This window comes from Pseudophryne corroboree, chromosome 12, assembly GCF_028390025.1.
Source record: "Pseudophryne corroboree isolate aPseCor3 chromosome 12, aPseCor3.hap2, whole genome shotgun sequence".
Classification (NCBI taxonomy): Eukaryota; Metazoa; Chordata; class Amphibia; order Anura; family Myobatrachidae; genus Pseudophryne; species Pseudophryne corroboree.
The window spans coordinates 89584289-89612005 of NC_086455.1; the positions used below are offsets into that span (position 1 = coordinate 89584289).

General features: G+C 47.1%; 1 protein-coding gene across 7 annotated transcripts in view; it reads right to left on the reverse strand.

Moving 5' to 3' along the window:
- Nucleotides 1-27717, reverse strand: part of LRRC9 (leucine rich repeat containing 9) — a 667090-nt gene that overhangs the window by 25841 nt on the left and 613532 nt on the right. For 6 of the 7 annotated variants that reach the window (XM_063947768.1, XM_063947765.1, XM_063947766.1 and 3 more), the window contains one exon: nucleotides 14815-14940. In XM_063947768.1, coding sequence (XP_063803838.1) covers nucleotides 14815-14940 — 126 coding nt within the window. Of the gene's footprint in view, nucleotides 1-5945; nucleotides 5999-14814; nucleotides 14941-27717 lie in introns of those variants that run through there. The other variant, XM_063947772.1, reaches the window with a different exon arrangement.

A 27717-nucleotide genomic window follows, 5' to 3' on the forward strand; every position in this document is an offset into this window, starting at 1 on the left:
AAGTCCTAAGTTCAGTTCTGACCTCATGGAAGATTAAATAGGGACTCTTGTGAGATAACGCTCCCAGTTCCGACACACATCTTGCTGAAGCCAAGGCTAACAGTGTGATGGTTTTCCATGTAAGATATTTTACGTCTACCTACTATAACGATTCAAACCAGTCAGAATGGAGGAACTGCAGCACCAAATTGAGATCCCAAGGTGCTGTGGGAAAGGGAGGCTGGATGTGCAGAACCCCTTTCAAGAACGTCTGGACCTCAGGAAGAGACGACAATTGTTTCTGAAAGAAAACGGACAAGGCCGAAATCTGGACTTTTATGGAGCCCAGACGTAGGCCCACATCCACACCTGACTGCAGAAAAAGCAGGAAACGTCCCAGATGAAATTCCACCGCAGAATATTTCATGCTATCTCACAAAAATACATATTTCTTCCAAATACGGTGGTAATGTTTAGACGTTAACCCCTTCCTGGATTGGATCATAGTCGGGATGACCTTGTCAGGAATCCCTCTCCTGGCTAGAATCAGCCGTTCAACTTCCATGCGGTCAAACGTAGCCGTGGTTAGTCTTGATAGATGAACAGGAGATTCTCGCAAAGACGTAGAGGCCACGGATCTTTCAGGAGCATCTGCAGAAGGTACGTGTACCAGGCCCTTCTTAGCTAATCCGGAGCAATGAGAATCGCTTTAACTTTTTTCCTTTTTATTCTTTTCAGAATTCTTGGGATCAGCGGAGGTGGAGGGAACACATACACCATCTGATAGACCCATAGCGTTGTCAGAGCATCCACTGCCACTGCCTGTGGGTCTCTCGATCTGGAACAATACCGCTTGAGCTTCTTGTTGGGACGAGAGGCCATCATGTCGATTTGTGGACATTCTCATCAGCGCATCAAGCACCTGAACACCTCCGGGTGAAGGCCCCAATCCTCCGGTTGCAGGTCGTGTCTGCTGAGGAAGTCTGCTTCCCAGTTGTCTACTCCTAGAATGAAGACCGCCGACAATGCCACAGCATGTTTTTCTGCCCAGAGAAGATACCTCTGACATTGCTGCTCTGCTTTTCGTTCCTCCCTGTCGGTTTATGTACGTTACTGCCGTCACATTGTCTGACTGAACCTGAATGGCCCGATCTTGAAAAAGATATGAGACCTGCAGAAGGGCATTGTATACAGCCCTGAGTTCCAGAATGTTGATTGGAAGGACAACTTCCTGACTTGACCATCTTCCTTGAAGCTGCACCCCCTGGGTGACCGCTCCACAACCTCTGAGGCTTGCGTTTGTGGTCAGCAGAATCGAATTCTGGATCCCGAACCGACTGCCCTCGATTAGGAGAGAAGTCTGTAGCCACCACAGAAGGGAGATCCTGGCCTTTGGCGACAGACGGATCCTCTGGTGCATGTGAAGATGCGATCCGGACCATTTGTCCAATAGATCCAGCTGGAAGGGCCTCGCATTAAACTTTCGGTACTGAAGCATCTCGTAAGAGGCCATCATTTTCCCCAGAAGGCGAATGCATAGATGCACCGATATCCGGGTTGGCTTCAGGACATCCCGAACCATCGACTGGATTACCAATGCCTTTTCCAACAGAAGAAACATCATCTCTGTCATCACCTTGGATGAACACCCTCGGTGCCGTGGAGAGACCAAATGGCAGGGCCTGGAACTGGTAGTGACAGTCCTGCAGTGCAAAGCGTAGATAAGCCTGGTGAGGCGGCCAGATTGGAATGTGAAGGTATGCATCCTTGATATCCAGAGAAACTAGTAATTCCCACTCCTCCAGATCTGAGATCATCGCTCTCAGAAACTCCATCTTGAATTTGAACACTCGTAAGTAGGGGTTCAAAGATTGCAGATTCAAAATCGGACTCACCGAACCGTCCAGTTTCGGTACTACAAACAAGTTGGAATAGTACCCCTTGTTTTGCAGATGCAGTGGAACTGGAACAATGACCTGAGTCTGTACCAGTTTTTGAATGGCATCCTGTAAGGTTATACTTGCCTCTTGTGAAACTGGTAAGCCTGATATGAAGAATCTGTGAGGTGGGAGCTCCTGAAACTCCAGTCTGTAGCCCTGGGAAATAAGATCTATAACCCAGGGTTCCTGGCATGATGTTGTCCAGATGTGACTGAAAATTTTTAGTTAGCTCCCACATGCCAGTTTTCCAGGCCACGCGGTCTACCGTCATGCAGAAGGCTTTGAGGAAGCAGAACTAGAGCTCTGTTCCTGAGAACCGGCAGTTGCTGGTTTGCATGGTTTCCTCTAGCGCCTCTGTTGGCAGTAGAAGATCCTCTGACTCTGCCCTTAAACATGGCAGTCCGAAAGGACTGTAGGGTAGGTACTGAGTAGGTCTTCTTGGTTGGGGGAGCTGCAGAAGGAAGATATGTGGACTTACCTGCAGTAGCTTTGCAGATCCATTTGTCCAATTAATCTCCAAATAAGGCCTCTCCTGTGAAAGGTAGGCCTTCCACGCCTTTTCTGGAGTGCGAGTCCGCAGTCCACTAGCATAACCTTAAGCCCCTGCATGCTGACACTGCTATAGCAGTGGTGCGTGCATTAAGCAAACCTACTTCTTTTATGGCTTCCACCATAAAGTTCGCAGAGTCCTGTATATGTTGCAGGAGTAACACAATCTCCCCCCTAGATAAGGAATCCAACCCTTCAATAAGGTTACCCGACCATTTAGCAATGGCTTTAGTAATTCATGCACATGCTATAGTGGGTATCTGAGCCACCCCAGCAGCTGTGTACAAGGATTTGAGTGTAGTCTCAATCTTACGATCAGCTGTGTCTTTCAGGGTGGCTGCCCCAGGGACGGGTAACACAGTCTTCTGTGACAACCTGGATATAGATCCATCCACTATCGGTGGACTTTCCCATTTTTTACAATCCTCATGAGGAAAAGGAAAAGATGAGAGTAACCTTTTAGGGATTTGAAATTTCTTATCAGGATTAACCCACGGTTCTTCAAACAGGGTATTCAATTCCTTTGACACAGTAAAAGTGACTGAGGACTTCTTTTTTACATTAAAATGAGATTCCTCACACTCCTCTGTCACCTTATCAGGAATTTGTAGCACATCTCTGATAGCTTCTATAATAGCCTGTATTCCCTGTGACAGAGCAGCGTCCCCCCCTTCTGAATCCACCTCTCCCTCCTCCATGTCTGACCCCTCAGCGTCAGAGTCAGACTGCAGGATATGGGCCAGAGTTCATTTTTGTGGACAAATGGCAAGGGACTGAGATGCCTGTTTGGGGACTGAGTCTCTGTTCATGATCTCATCCACAGACTGTCTTAAGTATTGCGTCTCTTTCTCATTGCGGGACAATTAGAGATATTAGAAATTGTTCCTTTGAGGGAATCCAGCCACACTGGTTCAGCCCCGTTAGCCTGAAAAGGTGCACTACACTGAGTACATAGTAGTGAGCTCCCTGGGGAAGAGGAACACTCTGCCGTACATGAAACACACTCTTTGTCCGACATATTGTAAATGTGACAGCACACACAGGAAAGGTTACAAACACAATTAACCCACAAAGAGCCCTTCCAGGGAGACACAGAGGTATTTGGAGCCGGCACACTGTGCTCTTATTGCTAATGCCAAGCATAGCCGGATAGCAGACTAAGTACCCAGATTGGGGAATTAGTACACTAATAATCGCTCCCCCCCTACTATGACCCCCTGGTACTGCTGAGGTAATCTGGAGTCACATCAGAGGAGCTCCCTGTCAGTCAGCTTCTGTGTCCACTGCAGAGGGAAAATGGCGCTGGTGAGCTGCTGTATCCGCTTACAGTGAAGCCCCGCCCCTTAGACGGCACGCGGTCTTTCCGCTTTTTTTTATATTGGCTGAGGTAATTTGTGCTTAAAATGTAGACAGAACCGTTTTAAGGCTTAGTTTGCCAGTGCGGGTACTGTGTACAGTGTACTGCAGCGATGGCCAACCAGTGGCTCTTGAGCCACATGCGGCTCTTTCATTACTCAAATGTGGCTCCCAACACTCATGTGATCACAACAGATCCAGAAACCACTGCACTCCAGCCAGACACGCAGCAGCACTATGGGGACTGAAAACTCAGGAAGCCAAATACTAAAGGTGAGACATCCACTGGCAAATAGAGGACACATAAAGTGGCTGCTGCAATCAGGGGCTGACTGGCAACATTCAGCCTGGGGGGCAGATTCAAGCAAGTGGCCCAGCTTTTCACGGGGAATCTGCAGTCAATTGGCCCTAGAACACTGACATTGCACTGGCCCCTGGCTGCAATAGCACGTGTTGGGGGGACTGTAGTGACATATGAGGGTGGGATGGAGTGACACAGGAGTGTTCTGGAAGGAGAGACACAATGGGGAGCTGACTGTAGTAAACAGGAGGGTGCTGGCTGGAGTGACACAGGAATGTGCTGGCAGGAGTGACATATGGGGGAGCTGGCTGAAGTGACACAGGAGGAGCTGAAGTGTATTATGTGAATCCGGCTTTTTGAAAATATATTTTCTGGCTCTGTTAGGGGGGGTGGCAGCGAGCTGCGGGAATGTACGCTCACCATGGTGGGGCTTGCGAATAGTTCCCTCAGGAGCTAATGTCCTTTCCGCAGGTACGGGACCATTAACCCTTCAAGAGGTTGGGCCATTCCCTTTCCCCCTAAGTCCCACAAAGCAGGCAGGCTGGTGCCATCCAGTCCTGCCTTAAAATAACAAACAGGAAAATAAATGCAGAAAACTCTTCTGGAGCTTACATAAGCGTGATCGGGTCCTCCGGGCACATTTTCTAAACTGAGCCTGTTAGGAGGGGCATAGAGGGAGGAGCCAGCCCACACCATCAAACTCTTAAAGTGCCCATGACTCCTAGTGGACCGGTCTATACCCCATGGTACTAAATGGATCCCCTGTATCCTCTAGGACAGGCATTCCCAACCACGGTCCTGGAGACGCACTAACAGTCCAGGTTTTAGTGATATCCAGCCTTCAGCACAGGTGACTTAATCAGCACCTCAGTAATTTTGATTTAACCATCTGTGCTGCAGCCTGGATATCACTAAAACCTGCACTGTTGGTGTGCCTTGAGGACCGTGGTTGGGAATGCCTGCTCTAGGACGTAACAGAAAGGTTACTCATAGCAACCAATAAGGTGTCTGCATTTGTGTTCTATGCTTTCTTAACCAACAAATCTGATTAGTTGCTATGGGCAACACAACTTTTTCTTTATCAGTTTTCATGATTCTCTCGCCATCATGCTGCCAACATCACCAAGTGCAGATGTCATTTCCTACAGAAGCTAAACATCTCATGTAATGTCATCCAAATCATTCACTGTGTGCTATATTTGTTATACAAATAAATGAAAGACTACTTGCTTATTAACCACTGTAGACATTACAGAAGATTTGTCTGTCCCAGCTGCCTACAAATACATCATACTTAGAACGCAAGGACAGCCCTTCATGTAACCGTATTAGGAACCACGACAATACTACAGGCACAGGCTAATACAATGTCATACCTCCCTTGATTTATACCCTTTTTATTACATCTACACACAGATCTACATAGGAGATGTGTCCTCATACATCTAACCTCAATACTTCATGCAGTGGGACTCGGGAGAGGCCTGACACGAGTAAACTGACAGGATATCCTGGAACTAGAAAAGGTTCAGAGACGAGCGACCAAATTAATTAAGGTGATGGAGACTCTAGAATACGAGGAAAGGCTTGATAGGCTACGCATGTTCACATTGAAAAAGTGGAGATTAAGAGGGCACATGATTAACATTTAGAAATATATAAGGGGGTCAATATACAGAGCTAGCGGGGGATTTATTTTTGGTAAGATCGTCACAAAGGACACATGATCACCAGCTTAGGTTAGAGGAGAGGAGATTTTGCACAGAGACGGAAAGGTTTCTTCACAGTAAGGACAATACATATTTGGAATTCCTTGCCTGAGATAGTAATGGTGGGCTCGGTCATTGCTTTTAAGAATGGGCTAGATAAATTCCTAATGGATAAGGAAATACAGGGATATGGTGGGTAAATCATGCACTATAGTAATAATAATAAGATTTTACTTACCGATAAATCTATTTCTCGTAGTCCGTAGTGGATGCTGGGGACTCCGTCAGGACCATGGGGATATAGCGGCTCCGCAGGAGACAGGGCACAATAATAAAAGCTTTAGGATCAGGTGGTGTGCACTGGCTCCTCCCCCTATGACCCTCCTCCAAGCCTCAGTTAGGATACTGTGCCCGGACGAGCGTGCATAATAAGGAAGGATATTGAATCCCGGGTAAGACTCATACCAGCCACACCAATCACACCGTACAACCTGTGATCTGAACCCAGTTAACAGTATGATAACAACGAAGGAGCCTCTGAAAAGATGGCTCACAACAAGAATAACCCGATTTTTGTAACAATAACTATGTACAAGTATTGCAGACAATCCGCACTTGGGATGGGCGCCCAGCATCCACTACGGACTACGAGAAATAGATTTATCGGTAAGTAAAATCTTATTTTCTCTGACGTCCTAGTGGATGCTGGGGACTCCGTCAGGACCATGGGGATTATACCAAAGCTCCCAAACGGGCGGGAGAGTGCGGATGACCCTGCAGCACCGAATGAGAGAACTCCATGTCCTCCTCAGCCAGGGTATCACATTTGTAGAATTTAGCAAACGTGTTTTCCCCTGACCAAGTAACTGCTCGGCAAAGTTGTAAAGCCGAGACCCCTCGGGCAGTCGCCCAAGATGAGCCCCCTTCCTTTTGGAATGGGCTTTTACCGATTTTGGCTTTGGCAGGCCTGCCACAGAATGTGTAAACTGAATTGTATTACAAATCCAGCGAGCAATCGTCTGCTTAGAAGCAGGAGCACCCATCTTGTTGGGTGCATACAGGCTAAACAGCGAGTCAGATTTTCTGACTCCAGCCTTCCTGGAAACATATTTTTCAGGGCCCTGACAACGTCAAGTAACTTGGAGTCCTCCAAGTCCCTAGTACCCGCAGGTACCACAATAGGTTGGTTCATGTGAAAAACAGAAAACACCTTAAGGAGAAATTGAGGACGAGTCCTCAATTCTGCCCTGTCAGAATGAAAAATTAAGTAAGGGCTTTATATATGATAAAGCCGCCAATTCTGACACACGCCTGGCTGAAGCCAGGGCTAATAGCATCGTCACCTTCCATGTGAGATATTTTAAGTCCACAGTGGTGAGTGGTTCAAACCAATGTGACTTTAGGAAACTCAAAACAACTTTGAGATCCCAAGGTGCCACTGGGGCACAAAAAGGAGGCTGTATATGCAGTACCCCTTTTACAAACATCTGAACGTCAGGCACTAAAGCCAGTTCTTTCTGGAAGAAATTCGACAGGGCCGAAATTTGAACCTTAATGGACCCTAATTTTAGGCCCATAGACAGTCCTGTTTTCAGGAAATGTAGGAAACGACCCAGTTGGAATTCCTCTGTAGGGGCCTTCTTGGCCTCACACCACGCAACATATCTTCGCCAAATGCGGTGAAAATGTTTTGCGGTTACATCCTTCCTGTCTTCGACCAGGGTAGGGATGACTTCATCTGGAATGCCCTTTCAGGATCCGGCGTTCAACCGCCATGCCGTCAAACGCGGCCGCGGTAAGTCTTGGAACAGACAAGGCCCCTGCTGGAGCAGGTCCTTTCTTAAAGGTAGAGGCCACGGGTCTTCCGTGAACATCTCTTGAAGTTTCGGGTACCAAGTCCTTCTTGGCCAATCCGGAACCACGAGTATCATTCTTACTCATCTCCCTCTTATGATTCTCAGTACTTTTTGTATGAGAGGCATAGGAGGGAACACATACTCTGACTGGTACATCCACAGTGTTACCAGAGCGTCCACCGCTATTGCCTGAGGGTCCCTTGACCTGGCGCAATATCTAGTTTTTTGTTCAGGCGGGACGCCATCATGTCCACCTTTGGTTTTTCACAACGGTTTACAATCATGTGGAAGACTTCCCGATGAAGTCCCCACTCTCCCGGGTGGAGGTCATGCCTGCTGAGGAAGTCTGCTTCCCAGTTTTCCACTCCCGGAATGAACACTGCTGAGAGTGTTATCACATGATTTTTCGCCCAGCGAAGAATCCTTGCAGTTTCTGCCATTTCCCTCCTGCTTCTTGTGCCGCCCTGTCTGTTTACGTGGGCGACTGCCGTGATGTTGTCCCACTGGATCAATACCGGCTGACCTTGAAGCAGAGGTCTTGCTAAGCTTAGAGCATTGTAAATTGCCCTTAGCTCCAGTATATTTATGTGGAGAGAAGTCTCCAGACTCGATCACACTCTCTGGAAATTTTTTCCTTGTGTGACTGCTCCCCAGCCACTCAGGCTGGCATCCGTGGTCACCAGGACCCAGTCCTGAATGCCGAATCTGCGGCCCTTTCATAGATGAGCACTCTGCAGCCACCGCAGAAGAAACACCCTTGTCCTTGGAGACAGGGTTATCCGCTGATGCATCTGAAGATGCGATCCGGACCATTTTTCCAGCAGATCCCACGTAAAGGTTCTTGCGTGAAATCTACCGAATGGGATCGCTTTGTAAGAAACCACCATTTTTCACAGGATCCTTGTGCAATGATGCACTGATACTTTTCCTGGTTTTAGGAGGTTCCTGACTAGCTCGGATAACTCCCTGGCTTTCTTCTCCGGGAGAAAACATCCTTTTCTGGACTGTGTCCAGAATCATCCCTAGGAACAGTAGACGTGTCGTCGGAAAAAACTGCGATTTTGGAATATTTAGAATCCACTCGTGCTGTCGTAGAACTACTTAAGATAGTGCTACTCCGACCTCCAACTGTTCTCTGGACCTTGCCCTTATCAGGAAAGCGTCCATATTTCTTTTAAGAAGAATCATCATTTCGGCCATTACCTTGGTAAAGACCCGGGGTGCCGTGGACAATCCAAACGGCAGCGTCTGAACTGATAGTGACAGTTCTGTACCACGAACCTGAGGTACCCTTGGTAAGAAGGGCAAATTTGGACATGTAGGTAAGCGTCCCTGATATCCAGTGACACCATATCGTCCCCTTCTTCCTGGTTCGCTATCACTGCTCTGAGTGACTCCATCTTGATTTGAACGCTTGTATGTAAGTGTTCAAATATTTCAGATCTCACCTAGCCGTCTGGCTTCAGTACCACAATATAGTGTGGAATAATACCCCTTCCCTTGTTGTAGAAGGGGTACTTTGATTATCACCTGCTGGGAATACAGCCTGTGAATTGTTCCCAATACTGCCTCCCTGTCGGAGGGAGACGTTGGTAAAGCAGACTTCAGGAACTTGTGAGGGGGAGACGTCTCGAATTTCCAATGTACACCTGGGATACTACGTGTAGGATCCAGGAGTCCACTTGTGAGTGAGCCCACTGCGTGCTGAAACTCTTGAGATGACCCCCTACCGCACCTGAGTCCGCTTGTACGGCCCCAGCGTCATGCTGCGGACTTGGCAGAAGCTGTGGAGGGCTTCTGTTCCTGGGAATGGGCTGCCTGCTGCAGTCTTCTTCCCTTTCCTCTACCCCTGGGCAGATATGACTGGCCCTTTTGCCCGCCTGCCCTTATGGGGACGAAAGGACTGAGACTGAAAAGACTGTGTCCTTTTCTGCTGAGATGTGACTTGGGGTAACAAAAGGTGGATTTTTCAGCTGTTGCCATGGCCACCAGGTCCGATGGACCGCCCCTTTATACGGCAATACTTCCATGTGCCGTCTGGAATCTGCATCACCTGACCACTGTCGTCTGGCAGATATGGACATCACATTTACTCTTGATGCCAGAATGCAAATATCCCTCTGCGCATCTCGCATATATAGAAATGCATCCTTAAAATGCTCTATAGTCAATAAAATCTTGTCCCTGTCAAGGGTATCAATATTTTCAGTCAGGAAATCCGACCAAGCCCCCTCAGCGCTGCACATCCAGGCTGAGGCGATTGCTGGTCGTAGTATAACACCAGTATATGTGTATATACTTTTAGGATATTTTTCAGCTTCCTATCAGCTGGCTCCTTGAGGGCTGCCGTATCTGGAGACGGTAACGCCACTTGTTTTTATAAGCGTGTGAGCGCCTTATTCCCCCTAAGGTGCGTTTCCCAACTCGCCCTAACTTCTGGCGGGAAAGGGTATACCGCCAATAATTTTCTATCGGAGGAAACCCACGTATCATCACACACTTCATTTAATTTATCTGATTCAGGAAAAACTACAAGTAGTTTATTCACACCCTACATAATACCCTTATTTGTGGTACTTGTAGTATCAGAAATATGTAACACCTCCTTCATTGCCCTTAACATGAAACGTGTGGCCCTAAAGGAAAATACGTTTGTTTCTTCACCGTCGACACTGGAGTCAGTGTCCGTGTCTGTGTCGACCGACTGAGGTAAATGGGCGTTTTTACAAGCCCCTGACGGTGTCTGAGACGCCTGGACAGGTACTAATTTGTTTGCCGGCCGTCTCATGTCGTCAACCGACCTTGCAGCGTGTTGACATTATCACGTAATTCCTAAATAAGCCATCCATTCCAGTGTCGACTCCCTAGAGAGTGACATCACCAATACAGGCAATTTGCTCCGCCTCCTCACCAACATCGTCCTCCTACATGTCGACACACACGTACCGACACACAGCACACACACAGGGAATGCTCTGACAGAGGACAGGACCCCACTAGCCCTTTGGGGAGACAGAGGGAGAGTATGCCAGCACACACCAAAAACGCTATAATTATACAGGGACAACCCCTTATACAAGTGTTTTCCCTTATAGCATTTTTATATATGTAATCATATCGCCAAATAAGTGCCCCCCCTCTCTGTTTTAACCCTGTTTCTGTAGTGCAGTGCAGGGGAGAGCCTGGGAGCCTTCCTCACAGCAGAGCTGAGCAGGAAAATGGCGCCGTGTGCTGAGGAGAATAGGCCCCACCCCCTTTTCGGCGGGCTCTTCTCCCGGAGTTTGTGAGATCTGGCAGGGGTTAAATACATCCATATAGCCTCAAGGGCTATATGTGATGTATTTTAGCCATAAAAGGTATAATACATTGCTGCCCAGAGCGCCCCCCCCAGCGCCCTGCACCCTCAGTGACAGTTGGTGACTGTTGGTGAAGTGTGCTGACAACAATGGCGCACAGCTGCAGTGCTGTGCGCTACCTTATGAAGACTGAAAGTCTTCTGCCGCCTGTTTCTGGACCTCTTCAACTTCGGCAACTGTAAGGGGGGTCGGCGGCACGGCTCCGGGACGAACCCCAGGGTGAGACCTGTGTTCCGACTCCCTCTGGAGCTAATGGTGTCCAGTAGCCTAAGAAGCAAATCCATCCTGCACGCAGGTGAGTTTTCTTCTCTCCCCTAAGTCCCTCGTAGCAGTGAGCCTGTTGCTAGCAGGACTCACTGAAAATAAAAAACCTAACATAAACTTTTATTCTAAGCAGCTCAGGAGAGCCACCTAGATTGCACCCTTCTCGTCGGGCACAAAAATCTAACTGAGGCTTGGAGGAGGGTCATAGGGGGAGGAGCCAGTGCACACCACCTGATCCTAAAGCTTTTATTATTGTGCCCTGTCTCCTGCGGAGCCGCTATATCCCCATGGTCCTGACGGAGTCCCCAGCATCCACTAGGACGTCAGAGAAAATAATAATTAATAAATAAAAAAAATGACTACACATTCACCGCAGTTAAACTTAGTCTAACATAAAAACTAAAAAATAAGAAAATAAAAAAATAGTACAGTGTAGGAGAACACCAACAGGTTGAACTTGATGGACAAATTGGGTGTTATGTACTAGGGTGTGAGGATCAGGAAGTGAGAGATTTTGTGCGAGTTTTCCTGTTTTTTTTTAAAGAGGCAATCATTTACATGGCAAAGCATGGCTGATTTTGCCATGTAAATGATTGCCACTTAAAAAAAAATCAGGAGAACTCTCACATAATCTCTCACTTACTGATTCTCACACCCTATTACATTCCCCCTTTGTCTTTTTTTCGACCTCAGCAACTATGTTACTATGTCCCGTGTAACTGAGAATTACCCCCTATTACCCACAAGGGATATTGGGGCAGATGTATTAAGCCTGGAGACAGCATAAGGAATTGATAAATCAGTGATAAGTGCAAGGTGATAAACACAGCAGCCAATCATCTCCTAATTGTTAATTTACATATTGGAGGTGATTGGCTAGTGCGTTTATCCTCTTGAACTTATCACTGGTTTATCACTTACTTATGCCTTCTCTGGGTTAATACAGTGGTTCTCAAACTCTGTCCTCAAGACCCCACACAGTGCATGTTTTGCAGGTAACCCGGCAAGTGCACAGGTGTATTAATTACTCACTGGCACATTTTAATAGGTCCACAGGTGGAGCTAATTATTTCACTTGCGATTTTGTGAGGAGACCTGCAAAACATGCACCGTGTGGGGTCCTGAGGAGCGAGTTTGAGAACCTGTGGGATAATACATCTGCCCCATTACTAGCAGTGTGTGAGTGCAATAGCACCAGACAGAGGAAGAAGCTGTGAGATTATTTTTGCTGGAAACTGTGCAGCAGCAGCAAGTGCCAAAGAGGAATCCTTGCTTAGGGGATAACTTATGGATGGAACAACAAAAGCATACCACCCAACATTGGTGGTTCTCGGAGCGGGACCCTGTGTGTGTCCACAAAGGGGACAGAGTCTCTGGGAAATGGGTGGAGCTTCACGGCAACCCACGTTCCCTTCACTGGGGGAGATCTGCCCAGCACTTTCCAAGTTGCTGGGCTGCCAGCAGGTTTTCCTGGCATCTTATCACCCGCTGCTTACCTGCTGCTCCCCCCAACTTTCGCCCACTGCGGCCCACACTTAAATGGAAATTGCAGCAGCCAAACAATGTTGATGTGCAACTGTCTACCGTGGGTACAAGTGACACATATAACGACACTGCAAACAATAGATTAAATAACCATACCCGTTTGCATGGTTTACTGGTGCAAAATACCCAAGTAAAAGAAGATCTTGGTGTAACCAGCAACCTGTATAGTTGTCAGTCCCTCATAAAAGTTTTAAATGTATCTGACAAAATTGCTGCTTTAAAGATATAATTATCAATCATTGTTATAGTAAAAAACATACACACAAATCAGATGACCTCTGTCCACTCCAATATATCCGCAATGCTGCAGCCAGGCTCATCTTCCACACCAAATGCACTGCAACCACCTCCCCACTCCTACAAGCCCTTCACTGGCTTCCCTTCCCTTTCAGAATCCTTACCCACTCCTCTCCCATTTACATCTCTGACCTTATCTCCCTTTACTCTCCCACCCGTCCTCTTCGCTCTGATAATTCACGCCGCCTCTCCTGCCAACTTATTACTTGCTCCCACTCCTACCTTCAAGATTTCTCACGTGCTGCTCCCTTTCTCTGGAATTTCCTACCTCTCCACCTCTCTACAAAACTTCAAATGTGCTCTCAAGACCCACTTCTTTACCAAACCCAGCCTAATCTCATCCTAACCCTCTGTTCCACGCTCACTGTTTACCCCATTTGTGTCACCCCTGTCATGCTTGGCTGGGTTTGAGGATCCGGCAACTGAGGTTTGCCCAAGGAAGTAATTGTCTGCGGATGAAGAAGACGAGGAGGCTGGAAATAGTTCCTTCTCATGAGACACGAGACAGATGTAGAACGTAGGCAGGGCTAGAAGGAAGATATGCGTAGCTTGAGCGAAACTGAAGACAAGGGTCTGCGGGTTAGCAGGTGGTGGCTTGGAATGACGAGGCTGAACTGTGGCTTGAGAGACGAGGCTGAAAGGCACAGCCTTGTGAACTGTGGCTTGAGAGACGAGGCTGAAAGGCACGGCCTTGTGAACTGTGGCTTGAGAGACGAGGCTTAAAGGCACGGCCTTGTGAACTGTGGCTTGAGAGACGAGGCTGAAAGCACGGGGACCGTCCGTGCCCAGAGGCCCTTACTGGGTCGGGATTTCCAGGAGCGCTTCCACAGGCGGCAGTAGGTTAGAAACGGCAGGGCTGTGGCAGCAACTAAGAGATGGCAAAGCAGAGCCAGGGAGTAACCAGGACACGGCAAGAATCCTGGGAGCACAGAGCTATAGCACCTACAACTGGGTTGTAACTTGAAGCACTGGCGTCCCTGTCATAAACCAGCCCCCTTTTATAAGGAGAGATCTCCCTGGATTGGCTGGATACCCAGGAAACCTGCACTATTGCTTCAGAATTGGTCTCCAACATGGCGGCTCCCAGTAAAGCAGACCTTTCCGCTGGCACCCAGACACTCCCCCGCCCCTGGTCTCCTAGCAACCGCCCTTGGGTGCGATCCGCTGCAGCGGCGTCCCGCCGCCACGAGTGGACCGCCTACCCGCTGCAAGCGGACCCGCCGCAGCAGCCCTCCTCCACCGCTGCCCACAAGCTGCCCGCACAGCAGACCTCGCGGCCCCGGAATGCCGGTAAGACCCCGGACGCTGACAACCCCTGTCTGACTGCCCCTTCCCTTTAGAATGTAAGCTCTCACAAGCAGGACCCTCAACCCTCAAGTGCTTATCCTTCTCTTACTTAAACCATCCTTGACGGCACCTAATCCCACGTTTTTTTGCCACCCTGATACTTATGTCAGTGTTTATTTACCCTGTACTTGTCCTATATTGTCTTCAACTGTAAGTCACTATTGTCCTGTTTTGATTTTTCATTTATGTACTCTGTAATTGGGCGCTGCAGATCCCTTGTGGCGCGATATAAAGGATAATAATATTTACACTTTTTGTGTGCAATATTTAATGTCCAGTATACAATGAAGTCACATGAAAAAAGTGTGAGTTTACTTGTTGCTCCAGGAAGTGCATCTCTGCCATCGCTCTTTCATCAGCTGTCACAACAATGCCATCTAATATCTTTAGATTTTGTAGCCGAAGTACAAGCAGCTGACGATGAAACATCTTACGGGAAATCTAAAGAGAATGAGTAAATTAGAACAGCAGCTTGGAATTACTGTACTAAAGTGACTGTACATATTGCTCATTGGGGATGTAATACAAGTCCTACTGTATGTCTCATGCAGCATTTTCAGAGAAAAGCATTTACCTATGGAACTTTTTTGCCTGAACCGGAGAATGTTAGAATTAAATATCTTCACATTTTCCTGTGTGTTGTAGCTGGGACATAGGTAAGATGTACTAAGCCTTGGAGAGTGAAAATGTGGAGAGAGATAAAGTACTGACCAATCAGCTCCTAGCTGCCATGTTACAGGCTTATTTGAAAAAAAGACAGGAGCTGAATGGATGGTAGTTTATCTCTCTCCACTTTATCACTCTCCAAGGCTTAGTAGATATCTCCCCTTTTGATAACTAATGCTGTATAGTAATTACTGCAAATCTTTCAATTCTGCATGATGCTATGACTATTTGGATTATAGAATAATGTGAAAAATAAAAGATTGTTCCTGGAAGAATTTCCTTTACTGAGCGGGCATTCCTTATCAGGAAGAGTTATCAGTAATAAAGAGAAAAGCTCATCCCTCTCAACCCCATTAGCTGAGTTATATACGTATAGATTTAAGAATGTTTCGTTATATAATGTATCCACTATACAGTATTTCTCAAACATTCTCCATACACCTGCGTCAGAGAGATCATTTCTCAATTATTCAATTTTTAGGGGAAACTAGAGTCCCTCACTATGTTTTCATTTGCATGCAAACCACCAGTACTTCTACAGTGGAGAGGTGTGTGTCTTGTCTACCATACCTAGCATTATCAGGCGGCAGCATATAGTGCAAGATGTTTTTGTTTCTTCTCCCTGTCTCAGCTAGTGAACCCCACCAAAATCACCAAAAGCAAAATGCGTTGCCAAAAATGCCAATGTAAAATCTTTCTTTCTGCTGCGGGGTACACTGGGCTCCACAAGGAATAACATCGGGGTGTAGAGTAGGATCTTGATCCGAGGCACCAACAGGCTCAAAGCTTTGACTGTTCCCAAGATGCACAGCTCCGCCTCCTCTATAACCCCGCCTCCGTGTAAAGGAGCTCAGTTTTGTAGTTGGTGCCTTGCAGTAAGCAGGCAGTCAACAGATGGGGGCTGCTCCTGCAGTCCTAAAGAAAAAGCTATTTCAGAAGAAAAGAAAATCTGAAGACTTCAAGAGGTGCAGCAGTGTCTGGATGTCAGTCAGACATCCCCCGCTGCAGCTCCATCACTCCCCCAGCGGCGCTGTATACTCCCATGCCCTGGGTGCTGGGTAATTACAGCGGAGGCTCCGGTGTTCTTCTGGTTAGTCACACACTCGCCGCTGTCCTCCAAGATCGCGGTGCCGCATACAAGGGAGGTAAGAGGGTCTCTTTGGCCCGCTGTAATCGCGATCCAGCGCGGCCGATGGGAGGTGGGCCGCGCGCGCTGGCGTGGACACTGTAAGGGGCAGGGGCTCCAATAGCCACCAGGACACTGGGCATAGTCCGGTTCTCTTCATAAAACCGTTTATTTGACAGCCCGCAGCGCCTGGTGGGGAAGCCAGCATGGGGGATAAGGCTTGACCTGCAGTCCCTCCCCCAGCCCCAGGACGCCATTTAGGCAAATGTTCCCGCCCTGGAGCTGCATCTCTCTCCCTCACTCCCTGTCAGCCGCCATAACACGGAGCTGCGCTGTTCCTGGGACTGCTTGGGCAAATCCTCCTCTGTAAAGCCGCCTGCACGTCAGCGCTGTGCATTTTACAGGACACTAAAGTATTCTACCTGTCAGTGGACAGTGTTAGTTAAGAAAGAGTGCATATAGTCAGGGTTGTGTGGTACAAATAACCTGTGATATACATCCAGTATTTGCTGTGTTTTGCTATATCTAATGTATATATATATATATATATATATATATATATAAATAAAATTGTTTGAATTGCACACTCACCATTTGATGAATAAAAAGTTCTTTATTGATAGGCAAAATACTCACAAAAAACTACATAGCAGAAAGTGCATATGTGCAAAGTCGACGTTTCGGTCCACTAAGGACCATCAATCAGGACAGGCAACAGAACATCCTTGAGGCAGCTCAGCAAAAAGCAGAATGAACTGTGTTCCATAACATGAGGCTATTTAAGACCTGGAGCATTACCCATAAACCAGTGGTTTCCAAACTTTTTTGAATCACGGCGCCCTAGAATATCAGAATTTTTTTCACGGCACCCCTAGGCCAAAAATTTCTTATTGAGAAATTTAGAAAGACATTTTACATTAAGTAGATCACGTTTATATGTCATCCTTAGGGTCAGTTGTGTGGTGAGGGACAAGATTTGCTTCTGTTTGGCCACATATTTTATGACTGGCAGCCACCAGCACTGGTTTTGCCTATTATATTGACCATGAATAATTTGAATTGGTCCTGGACCACCAACCCAGGGCACCCCTGCAAGTGTCCCAGGGCACCCCAGGGAGCCACGGCACACAGTTTGGGAACCTCTGCCATAAACACTCTGTGCTGCACCAGTGCACCATGGGCCATAAAACACTAATAAAGCATAATAGGCTGTATAAACAATACTAACTGCAGTGTAAAACATATGACTTAAACAGTAGAGTATAAAGTGGCACGCTAAACAAACTCTATAATGTATAACTTAGCAATAAGTGTTTATTAATGCCTGCTTCCAAAACGGGAACAGGAAGTACCATGCGTACCACTGTACTGTGGAACGTACGCCAACCGCAACAGTACTCAACCGCCAAAAGCGGAAGTGACCTAACCGGAAGTACTGTGCGTTCCACACGCGGTGGAACGCAAATACAGGAAGTAACTTCAGCTCCGTTATCAACAGCGCTGAACTAGAAGCGGATACCACATTTAATATTTCAAAGTCCAACACAACAATATATATTATAAGTAAATAAGCAACCCACGTACAACTGTGTGTTAGAAATTCAATAAATAGCATAGTGTGTTTCATTCATATTATTGTAGGAAAATGCACCAGAATTAATATGGTAATGTTCCAGGTAATATAATACCCGATTTGCATAACAATACTAGGATAGACAAACAAACATATATAAACAGTAATCTAACACTAAGGTCACCTCTGTCACATTAAAAAAGAGAAAGAAAAAATATCAAAAAAGGGAAGGAAACTTGAACAAGAAAAGGACATAGCTTAGCCAAGTAACTAATAATTAAAGCAGGATATTATAATGATTATGTTCATTAAGCCCACGTGGCTGAACAGTATCAAGTGTATAAATCCACCGTGCTTCACATTCTCTCAATTTCTTCAATCGATCACCACCTCTGATGTCAATCGGGATGTGATCAATTAGCATACATCTGATGCTGGCTATTGAATGTGTAGCCTCAAAACAGTGCCTTGCTACTGGTTTATCCGACACACCAGTATCAAGGGTCGCTCTTATCGATGGTCTATGGTTAGCCATGCGGTCCCTAAAGGTACGCTTCGTCATGCCAACATACATAAGTCCGCAAGGGCAAACAAGTAGATAAATGATGAAACTCATCTGGCAGTATAGGTGATGTTTGATGCGTATTTTTTTACCACTGTGTGGATGGGTAAAATATGACCCAGTAAGCATTGAACGACAGGTCGTGCAGTCTGCACATCTGAAGCAGCCGGTCCTCCTACCTGGTAACCAAGTTCCCTGGTTCTTCCGTGGCTGTAGTAGGGGACGCATTAACATATTCCTTAAATTAGGACCTCGTCGGTATGTACACAAAGGTGAAGCCGCCCCAAGACTGCTCAGACTTGGATCACTTGACACAATTGGCCAATGTTGTGTGATGGCCTTTTTGGCTTTATGGGCCATACAATAATAAGTATTTGTAAAAATAACATGACTATTATGAAAATGTTTAATGTGAGTATTGCCAAAAACATTTTCCCATGCTTTTTGGAGACATCTGTTGATGTTTTTTTTTAGCATAACCACGTGTGAGAAAACGTTATGACATTTCACTGATCTGTTCTAAAGCACGGTGTGGGTCTGAGTTGATCCTCAATATCCTCAAAAATTGAGAAATAGGAAGTCCCTCCTTCAGGGGACTTGGGTGATGACTCGTAGAGAATAGAAGTGTATTGCCGTCTGTATCCTTACTGAATAAGGTAGTGGCCAATGTGTCACCATGTCGAAAAAGGGTGACGTCCAAAAAATTAATACTGATCGGATCAACCCTACTTGTAAATCTAATGGGGGTATCTAAATAATTAAGGTAATTGACCATTGTGGTAAATTGTTCGCCAGTACCAAACCAAAGTACAAATAAATCATCGATAAACCTGTTATAGCATAGTAACGAAGAACCAAATAAAGGCAGAATGTATTTTTATTCATAACTTGCCATATAAAGGTTGGCGTAAGCCTGCGCCAAGTTCGACCCCATAGCAATGCCCGTAGTTTGCATATAATAGGCACCGCTATAGAGGAAATGATTGTTAGTCAAAACTAGACGCGTAAGGTCTAACAAAAATTCAGAGGGTGGCCCTTTTGGTGGAAATGACCTTAAAGCAGAAGCTACAGATGCCAATCCCTCATCGTGTGGAATAACAGTATAAAGGGAATTTACATCAAGTGTGGCTAATAACACATTTTGCGGTAAAAGTACCCAATCCAGCCATCCCTTCAAGAAAATGACCTGTATCTCTCAAATAACTAGGTAGAGAAGTTACAATTGGTTGAAGAAAAGCATCATCGAACTGTGCTAATGGTTGTAACAGGGATCCACGGGCTGATATGATGGGTCGCCCTGGTGGATCCACAAGGGATTTATGAATCTTAGGTAAGGTGTATAGGATAGGGAAAATGGGATGTTCAACTTTTAGGAAACCCATCATATCAGCCTCGATCCTATACTTATATATTGTTGTGTTGGACTTTGACATATTAAATGTGGTATCCGCTTCTAGTTCAGCGCTGTTGATAACGGAGCTGAAGCTACTTCCTGTATTTGCGTTTCACCGTGCGTGGAGCGCACAATACTTTCGGTTAGGTCACTTCCGCTTTCGGCGGTTGAGTACTATTGCGGTTGGCATGCGTTCCACAGTACAGTGGTACGCATGGTACTTCCTGTTCCCGTTTTGGAAGCTGGCATTAATTAACAACTTATTGCTAAGTTATACATTATAGAGTTTGTTTAGCGTGCCACTTTATACTCTACTGTTTAAGTCATATGTTTTACACTGCAGTTAGTATTGTTTATACAGCCTATTATGCTTTATTAGTGTTTTATGTCCCATGGTGCACTGGTGCAGCACAGAGTGTTTATGGGTAATGCTCCAGGGTTTAAATACCCTCATGTTATGGAACACAGTTCATTCTGCTTTTGCTGAGCTGCCTCAAGGATGTTCTGTTGCCTGTCCTGATGATGGTCCTTAGTGGACCGAAACGTCGACTTTGCACATATGCACTTTCTGCTATGTAGTTTTTTGTGAGTATTTTGCCTATCAATAAAGAACTTTTTATTCCTCAAATGGTGAGTGCGCAATTCAAACAATTTTATATACTTGGATCTAGTATCTTTATTGGAGCACCCCGCTGTTGGATCCCCTATTATATGGAGTGCGGACATTATATATATATATATATATATATATATATATATATAGAGAGAGAGAGAGAGAGAGAGAGAGAGAGAGAGTCCAAGAAATACACACAATGTCTGTATGCAAACCCTGTGAAGCCTTGCATTTATTGGTACTGTGAGTATGGTGTAAAAACGTTCTAAGCATATTTCTGAAGTGACTTGGAGAGTGCCTATTTCTTGGACTTTGTCTATATACTGGAATCGCTCTGAATGGGGAGAAACCTGTATAGTGCACCCCACTGTAGGATTTTCTGATGAGAGTGCTGGACTTTCTTCATATATATATATATATATATATATATACATACATATATATACACATACATACATATATATACACATACATACATATATATACACACTGCTCAAACAAATAAAGGGATCACTAAAATAACACATCCTAGATCTGAATGAATTAAATATTCTTATTAAATACTTTGTTCTTTACATAGTTGAATGTGCTGACAACAAAATCACACAAAAATTATCAATGGAAATCAAATTTATTAACCCATGGAGGTCTGGATTTGGAGTCACACTCAAAATTAAAGTGGAAAAACACACTACAGGCTTATCCAACTTTGATGTAATGTCCTTAAAACAAGTCAAAATGAGGCTCAGTAGTGTGTGTGGCCTCCACGTGCCTGTATGACCTCCCTACAACGCCTGGGCATGCTCCTGATAAGGTGGCGGATGGTCTCCTGAGGGATCTCCTCCCAGACCTGGACTAAAGCATCCGCCAATTCCTGGACAGTCTGTGGTGCAACGTGGCGTTGGTGGATGGAGCGAGACATGATGTCCCAGATGTGCTCAATTGGATTCAGGTCTGGGGAACGGGCGGGCCAGTCCATAGCATCAATGCTTTCATCTTGCAGGAACTGCTGACACACTCCAGCCACATGAGGTCTAGCATTGTCTTGGATTAGGAGGAACCCAGGGCCAACCGCACCAGCATATGGTCTCACAAGGGGTCTGAGGATCTAATCTCGGTACCTAATGGCAGTCAGGCTACCTCTGGTGAGCACATGGAGGGCTGTGGGGCCCCACAAAGAAATGCCACCCCACACCATTACTGACCCACTGACAAACCGATCATGCTGGAGGATGTTGCAGGCAGCAGAACGTTCTCCTTGGCGTCTCCAGACTCTGTCACGTCTGTCACATGTGCTCAGTGAGAACCTGCTTTCATCTGTGAAGAGCACGCCCTGCCAGTGGCGAATTTGCCAATCTTGGTGTTCTCTGGCAAATGCCAAACGTCCTGCACGGTGTTGGGCTGGAAGCACAACCCCCACCTGTGGACGTCGGGCCCTCATACCACCCTCATGGAGTCTGTTTCTGATCGTTTGAGTAGACACATGCACATTTGTGGCTTGCTGGAGGTCATTTTGCAGGGCTCTGGCAGTGCTCCTCCTGTTCCTCTTTGCACAAAGGCGGAGGTAGCGGTCCTGCTGCTGGGTTGTTGCCCTCCTACGGCCTCCTCTATGTCTCCTGATGTACTGGCCTGTCTCCTGGTAGCGCCTCCATGCTCTGGACACTACGCTGACAGACACAGCAAACCTTCTTGCCACAGCTCGCATTGATGTGCCATCCTGGATGAGCTGCACTACCTGAGCCACTTGTGTGGGTTGTAGACTCCGTCTCATGCTACCACTAGAGTGAAAGCACCGCCAGCTTTTAAAAGTGACCAAAACATCAGCCAGAAAGCATAGGAGCTGAGAAGTGGTCTGTGGTCACCACCTGCAATACAACTCCTTCATTGGGGGTGTCTTGCTAATTGCCTATAATTTCCACCTGTTGTCTATTCCATTTGCACAACAGCATGTGAAATTGATTTTCAATCAGTGTTGCTTCCTAAGTGGACAGTTTGATTTCACAGAATTATCAATGGAAATCAAATTTATTAACCCATGGAGGTCTGGATTTGGAGTCACCCTCAAAATTAAAGTGGAAAAACACACTACAGGCTAATCCAACTTTGATGTAATGTCCTTTAAACAAGTCAAAATGAGGCTCAGTAGTGTGTGTGGCCTCCACGTGCCTGTATGACCTCCCTACAATGCCTGGGCATGCTCCTGATGAGGTGGCGGATGGTCTCCTGAGGGATCTCCTCCCAGACCTGGACTAAAGCATCCGCCAACTCCTGGACAGTCTGTGGTGCAACGTAGCGTTGGTGGATGGAGCGAGACATGATGTCCCAGATGTGCTCAATTGGATTCAGGTCTGGGGAACGGGCGGGTCAGTCCATAGCATCAATGCCTTCGTCTTGCAGAAACCGCTGACACACTCCAGCCACATGAGGTCTAGCATTGTCTTGCATTAGGAGGAACCAAGGGCCAACCACACCAGCATATGGTCTCACAAGGGGTCTGAGGATCTCATCTCGGTACCTAATGGCAGTCAGGCTACCTCTGGCGAGCACATGGAGGGCTGTGCGGCCCCCCAAAGAAATGCCACCCCACACCATTACTGACCCACTGCCAAACCAGTCATACTGGAGGATGTTGCAGGCAGCAGAACATTCTCCTTGGCGTCTCCAGACTCTGTCATGTCTGTCACATGTGCTCAGTGAGAACCTGCTTTCATCTGTGAAGAGCACAGGGCGCCAGTGGCAAATTTGCCAATCTTGGTGTTCTCTGGCAAATGCCAAATGTCCTGCACGGTGTTGGGCTGTAAGCACAACCCCCACCTGTGGACGTCGGGCCCTCATACCACCCTCATGGAGTCTGTTTCTGATCGTTTGAGTAGACACATGCACATTTGTGGCTTGCTGGAGGTCATTTTGCAGGGCTCTGGCAGTGCTCCTCCTGTTCCTCCTTGCACAAAGGCAAAGGTAGCGGTCCTGCTGCTGGGTTGTTGCCCTCCTACGGCCTCCTCCACGTCTCCTGATGTACTGGCCTGTCTCCTGGTAGCGCCTCCATGCTCTGGACACTACGCTGACAGACACAGCAAACCTTCTTGCCACAGCTCGCATTGATGTGCCATCCTGGATGAGCTGCACTACCTGAGCCACTTGTGTGGGTTGTAGAGAGGTCATACAGGCACGTGGAGGCCACACACACTACTGAGCCTCATTTTGACTTGTTTTAAGGACATTACATCAAAGTTGGATCAGCCTGTAGTGTGTTTTTCCACTTTAATTTTGAGGGTGACTCCAAATCCAGACCTCCATGGGTTAATAAATTTGATTTCCATTGATAATTTTTGTGTGATTTTGTTGTCAGCACATTCAACTATGTAAAGAACAAAGTATTTAATAAGAATATTTCATTCATTCAGATCTAGGATGTGTTATTTTAGTGTTCCCTTTATTTTTTTGAGCAGTGTATATATACTTATACTGAGTATTACTTTGTATTGCTAGTCCAGTGCAGTCTTATTGTATGATATAACTTCTGCATTGTACATTGTGGCTTTCTGTGTGTGTGCATGTAGCTGTTGAGTGACTGCCATTTCGTGTATTTCGCTCAGCCTGCTACCCCTATATTCTGTAACCTGAGGGGGCGAAGTGCGTTAGGTTTATTAGACTATATAGGTGTTTCACAAGATATACTTACTGTGTATTTTTCTCTGTGATTTCCGGTCACCATATATCTCTTGGGTTCTCGGTTCATGCCGATAACACTACACTCGGAGTTCTTGCTAGATATAGTGCTGCTAATATTGTACTAGGCTGCCTGATATTGAGCTTCTTATTATGTCAGCTGCAAGGGGCAACGGAACTGGGGCTTATCCCACATTTAGTGAAGGTGATGCTGCAGACACATTTGAGGAAAACATGGCAGCAGAGAGTTCAGGTTCTGGGAGGTTCTTTGCCCCCCAGTGGGTTTGTAGCAACGGTGGTCCACAATGATCCGCCCTGGGCTACCTTCGCCACGTTATTAAATATGCTGGTAACTAAACTTACACCTCCCTGTGGGACCGCCTGTGCCAGTACAGCGGTTTATGGTCCCTGCTGTCAATCCGCCATGGGCAGATCAGATCAGATCTCATCTCAGTTACAGCACTTGAACCAATCACTGACTAAAAAGAAGTCTAACTCTCACCTGCCTAAGACTAAGGCGTCTTCTAAACGGGCTGCTACTTCCTCACAATCCACCACTGTTCCGGACACTTCCTCTGATGAGGATGGCGCATACACTGACCCCACAGACACTGACTCTGATGCTTCAGATGAGGAGGGACGGTCACAGGTGGATGTCCCTGATTTGATTGAGGCTATCAGGCTGATTCTTCAATTTTTTGATGAACCGGAACCTCAGCCTGTGTCTAAAAATCCGGACAGATTTAAACGTAAGAAAGTGGTTAAACAAGTTTTGCCTCATTCTCAACACCTGGCTGACATACGTCAGGAATCCTGTGAAAATCCAGGAACAAAGTTCATGCCGCATAAGAAAATGTTGGCTCGCTATCCTCTCTCTGCGGAGCTATGTAAAAATTGGGAAATGCCTCCGCCTGTAGATTCCCATGTTGCAAGAATGGTAGTTTCCTCAGCTCTGCCAGTGACTACCGTCACCTCTCTGAAGGAACCGACGGAGAGACGTGTGGAGGGTTATTTAAAGGCGATTTACACCCTAACAGGGGCTGTGCATAGGCCAACCATTGCAGCGACATGGGCTGCTGAAGCTGTTGAAGCATGGGCTCAGGAGCTGGAGGCGGAGTTGCCTTCCAACGCTTCTGATCATGCTAGACAATGTCTCTCATATATTACCATGGCTTCTCAATATCTTAAGGAGGCGGCTTCCGATGCCGGGGTGCTGGCGGCCAAGGCTGCGACTACGTCCATCTTAGCTTGACGTATCCTTTGGTTGAGATCCTCGTCTGTGGATCTGGATTCTAAGAAAATCCTGGCGGTACTTCCTTTCAAGGGAGACATTCTTTTCGGAGAAGACCTCAATAAGATCGTGGCTGACTTAGCTTCTGCTAAAACAGCTTGCCTACCGAGTACGGCACCTTCGGCGCCGAAGGCTAAAAGTACCTTCTCTCGTTCCTTTCGTCCTCCAGGAAAGGCAAAAGGTCAGGCGTACCCGAAACAAGCTCATACTTCCAAACCTGTTAAGCCCAGATCCAAGCGGGCCTGGACTGCCCGTCAGCCTGCTTCCAAAACAGACAAGCCTGCCGCACGACGGGGCGGGCCCCCAGGGTGGGGGTCCAACTTCTAGGGTTTACCCAGGAATGGTTGAAGACCACTTCCGATGCCTGGGTACGGTAAGTCGTCACTCGAGGTTACGCCGTATCCTTCGAGAAACGTCCCCCTCATCGATTTTGCCTGACAGACGTCCCTTCGTATCCGGATAAGGCAAAAACTCTTCATTCGGTGGTGCAGTCCTTCCTGGACACAGGAGTGGTAGTACAGGTGCCTCTGGCTCAGAGAGGCAAGGGGTACTATTCACCGCTGCTTCTAGTCCCAAAACTGAACGAGTCCTCGCGGCCCAATCTCAATCTCAAGTCTTTGAACAAGTATGTGGGAGTCTCCAAGTTTCGTATGGAAACTCTACACTCTATTGTTCTGGCCTTGGAGCCTGGGGACTATATGGTCTCCCTGGACATACAGGATGCATAGTCCTACCTGCATAGTCCTATTTCAATGTCACATCTGCAGTACCTGAGGTTTGTGGTGGGCAACCTTCATTACCAGTTTCGGGCGTTACCCTTTAGTTTGGCCATGGCTTCGCGGGTATTCACTAAAGTCATGGCGGTAATGACGGTTGTGCTACGCCGTCAGGGGATCAGGATCCTCAAGTATCTAGACTACTTACTGATCCTGGCAAACTCCCCAGAAATTCTCCTACGTCATTTGGATGTGACAATCCAGTTTATGCAAAGTCACGGGTGGCTCATCAACTGGAAGAAATCTTCCCTGGTCCCTGCTCAGAGCATGGTACACCTGGGGGCATTGTTGGACACTCACAACCAGCGGTTGTTCTTGTCTCAGAAGAAGATCCTGAAACTTCAGGACAAGATTCGATGCTTCCTATCTCGTCCGCAAGTGTTGATACATTCGGCAATGCAAGTGCTAGGTCTCATGGTGTCGGCCTTCGACAAGGTTGAGTACGCTCAATTCCACTCCCGCCCTCTACAGAAGTTGATTCCGGCCAAGTGGGATGTCCTGCCTCACCGAATCAGGTCTCAAATGATCTCCTCATCTCCGGAGGTCAGTCTGTCACTGAGCTGGTGGCTTCAAGACCACCGATTGAGCGGGGGTCGTCCCTTCTGGATCTCCAACTGGGTCCTTCTGACGACGGATACCAGTCTGAGGGGTTGGGGCGTGGTGTTGGAGCAACACTCCCTTCAGGGCCGGTGGACCAAGGAGGAGTCTCTCCTCCCAATAAACATTCTGGAACTGCGGGCGGTGTTCAATGCACTGAACTTGGACCAGCATTTGATACAGAACAGACCTGTTCAAGTACAATCGGACAACGCCACCACGGTGGCGTACATAAATCATCAGGGCGGCACTCGAAGCCGCATGGCGATGAGGGAAGTGTCAAGGATTCTTCAATGGGCGGAACACCATCTGCCAGCCATATCGGCAGTGTTCATTCCGGGGGTCAACTGGGAAGCGGACTTTCTCAGTCGTCAGGACGTACACACCGGAGAGTGGAGCCTCCATCCAGAAGTATTTCAACTCCTCATGGACAAGTGGGGCCTTCTAGATGTGGACTTGATGGCGTCTCGACACAATCACAAGGTACCGGTCTTCGGAGCAAGGATAAGGGATCCTCAAGCGGCATTTGTAGATGCACTGGCAATCCCATGGAGCTTTCAGCTGCCTTATGTGTTCCCTCCGGTGTCACTCCTGCCCAGAGTACTAAGGAAGGAACCCTGCTTCTGATCAGTTCGGCGTGGCCCAGACGGCACAGGTTCTCAGATCTACAGGGTCTCTCGATAGAGCGTCCCCTTCTACTTCCACAACGACCAGACCTCCTCGTTCAAGGCCCTTGTGTTTACTAGGATTTGGCCCGACTGGCTTTGACGGTGTGGCTCTTGAAGCTTCCGTCTTGAGGGCCAAGAGTTTTTCTGACGCGGTCATTCATACTATGTTGAAGGCCTGTAAGCGAGCTTCTGCTCGGATTTACCAAAGTGGGTGGAATTCTTACTTTGCTTGGTGCGCATCTAACAATCATGACGCTTACAAGTTTAGTACGGCCAAACTTTTG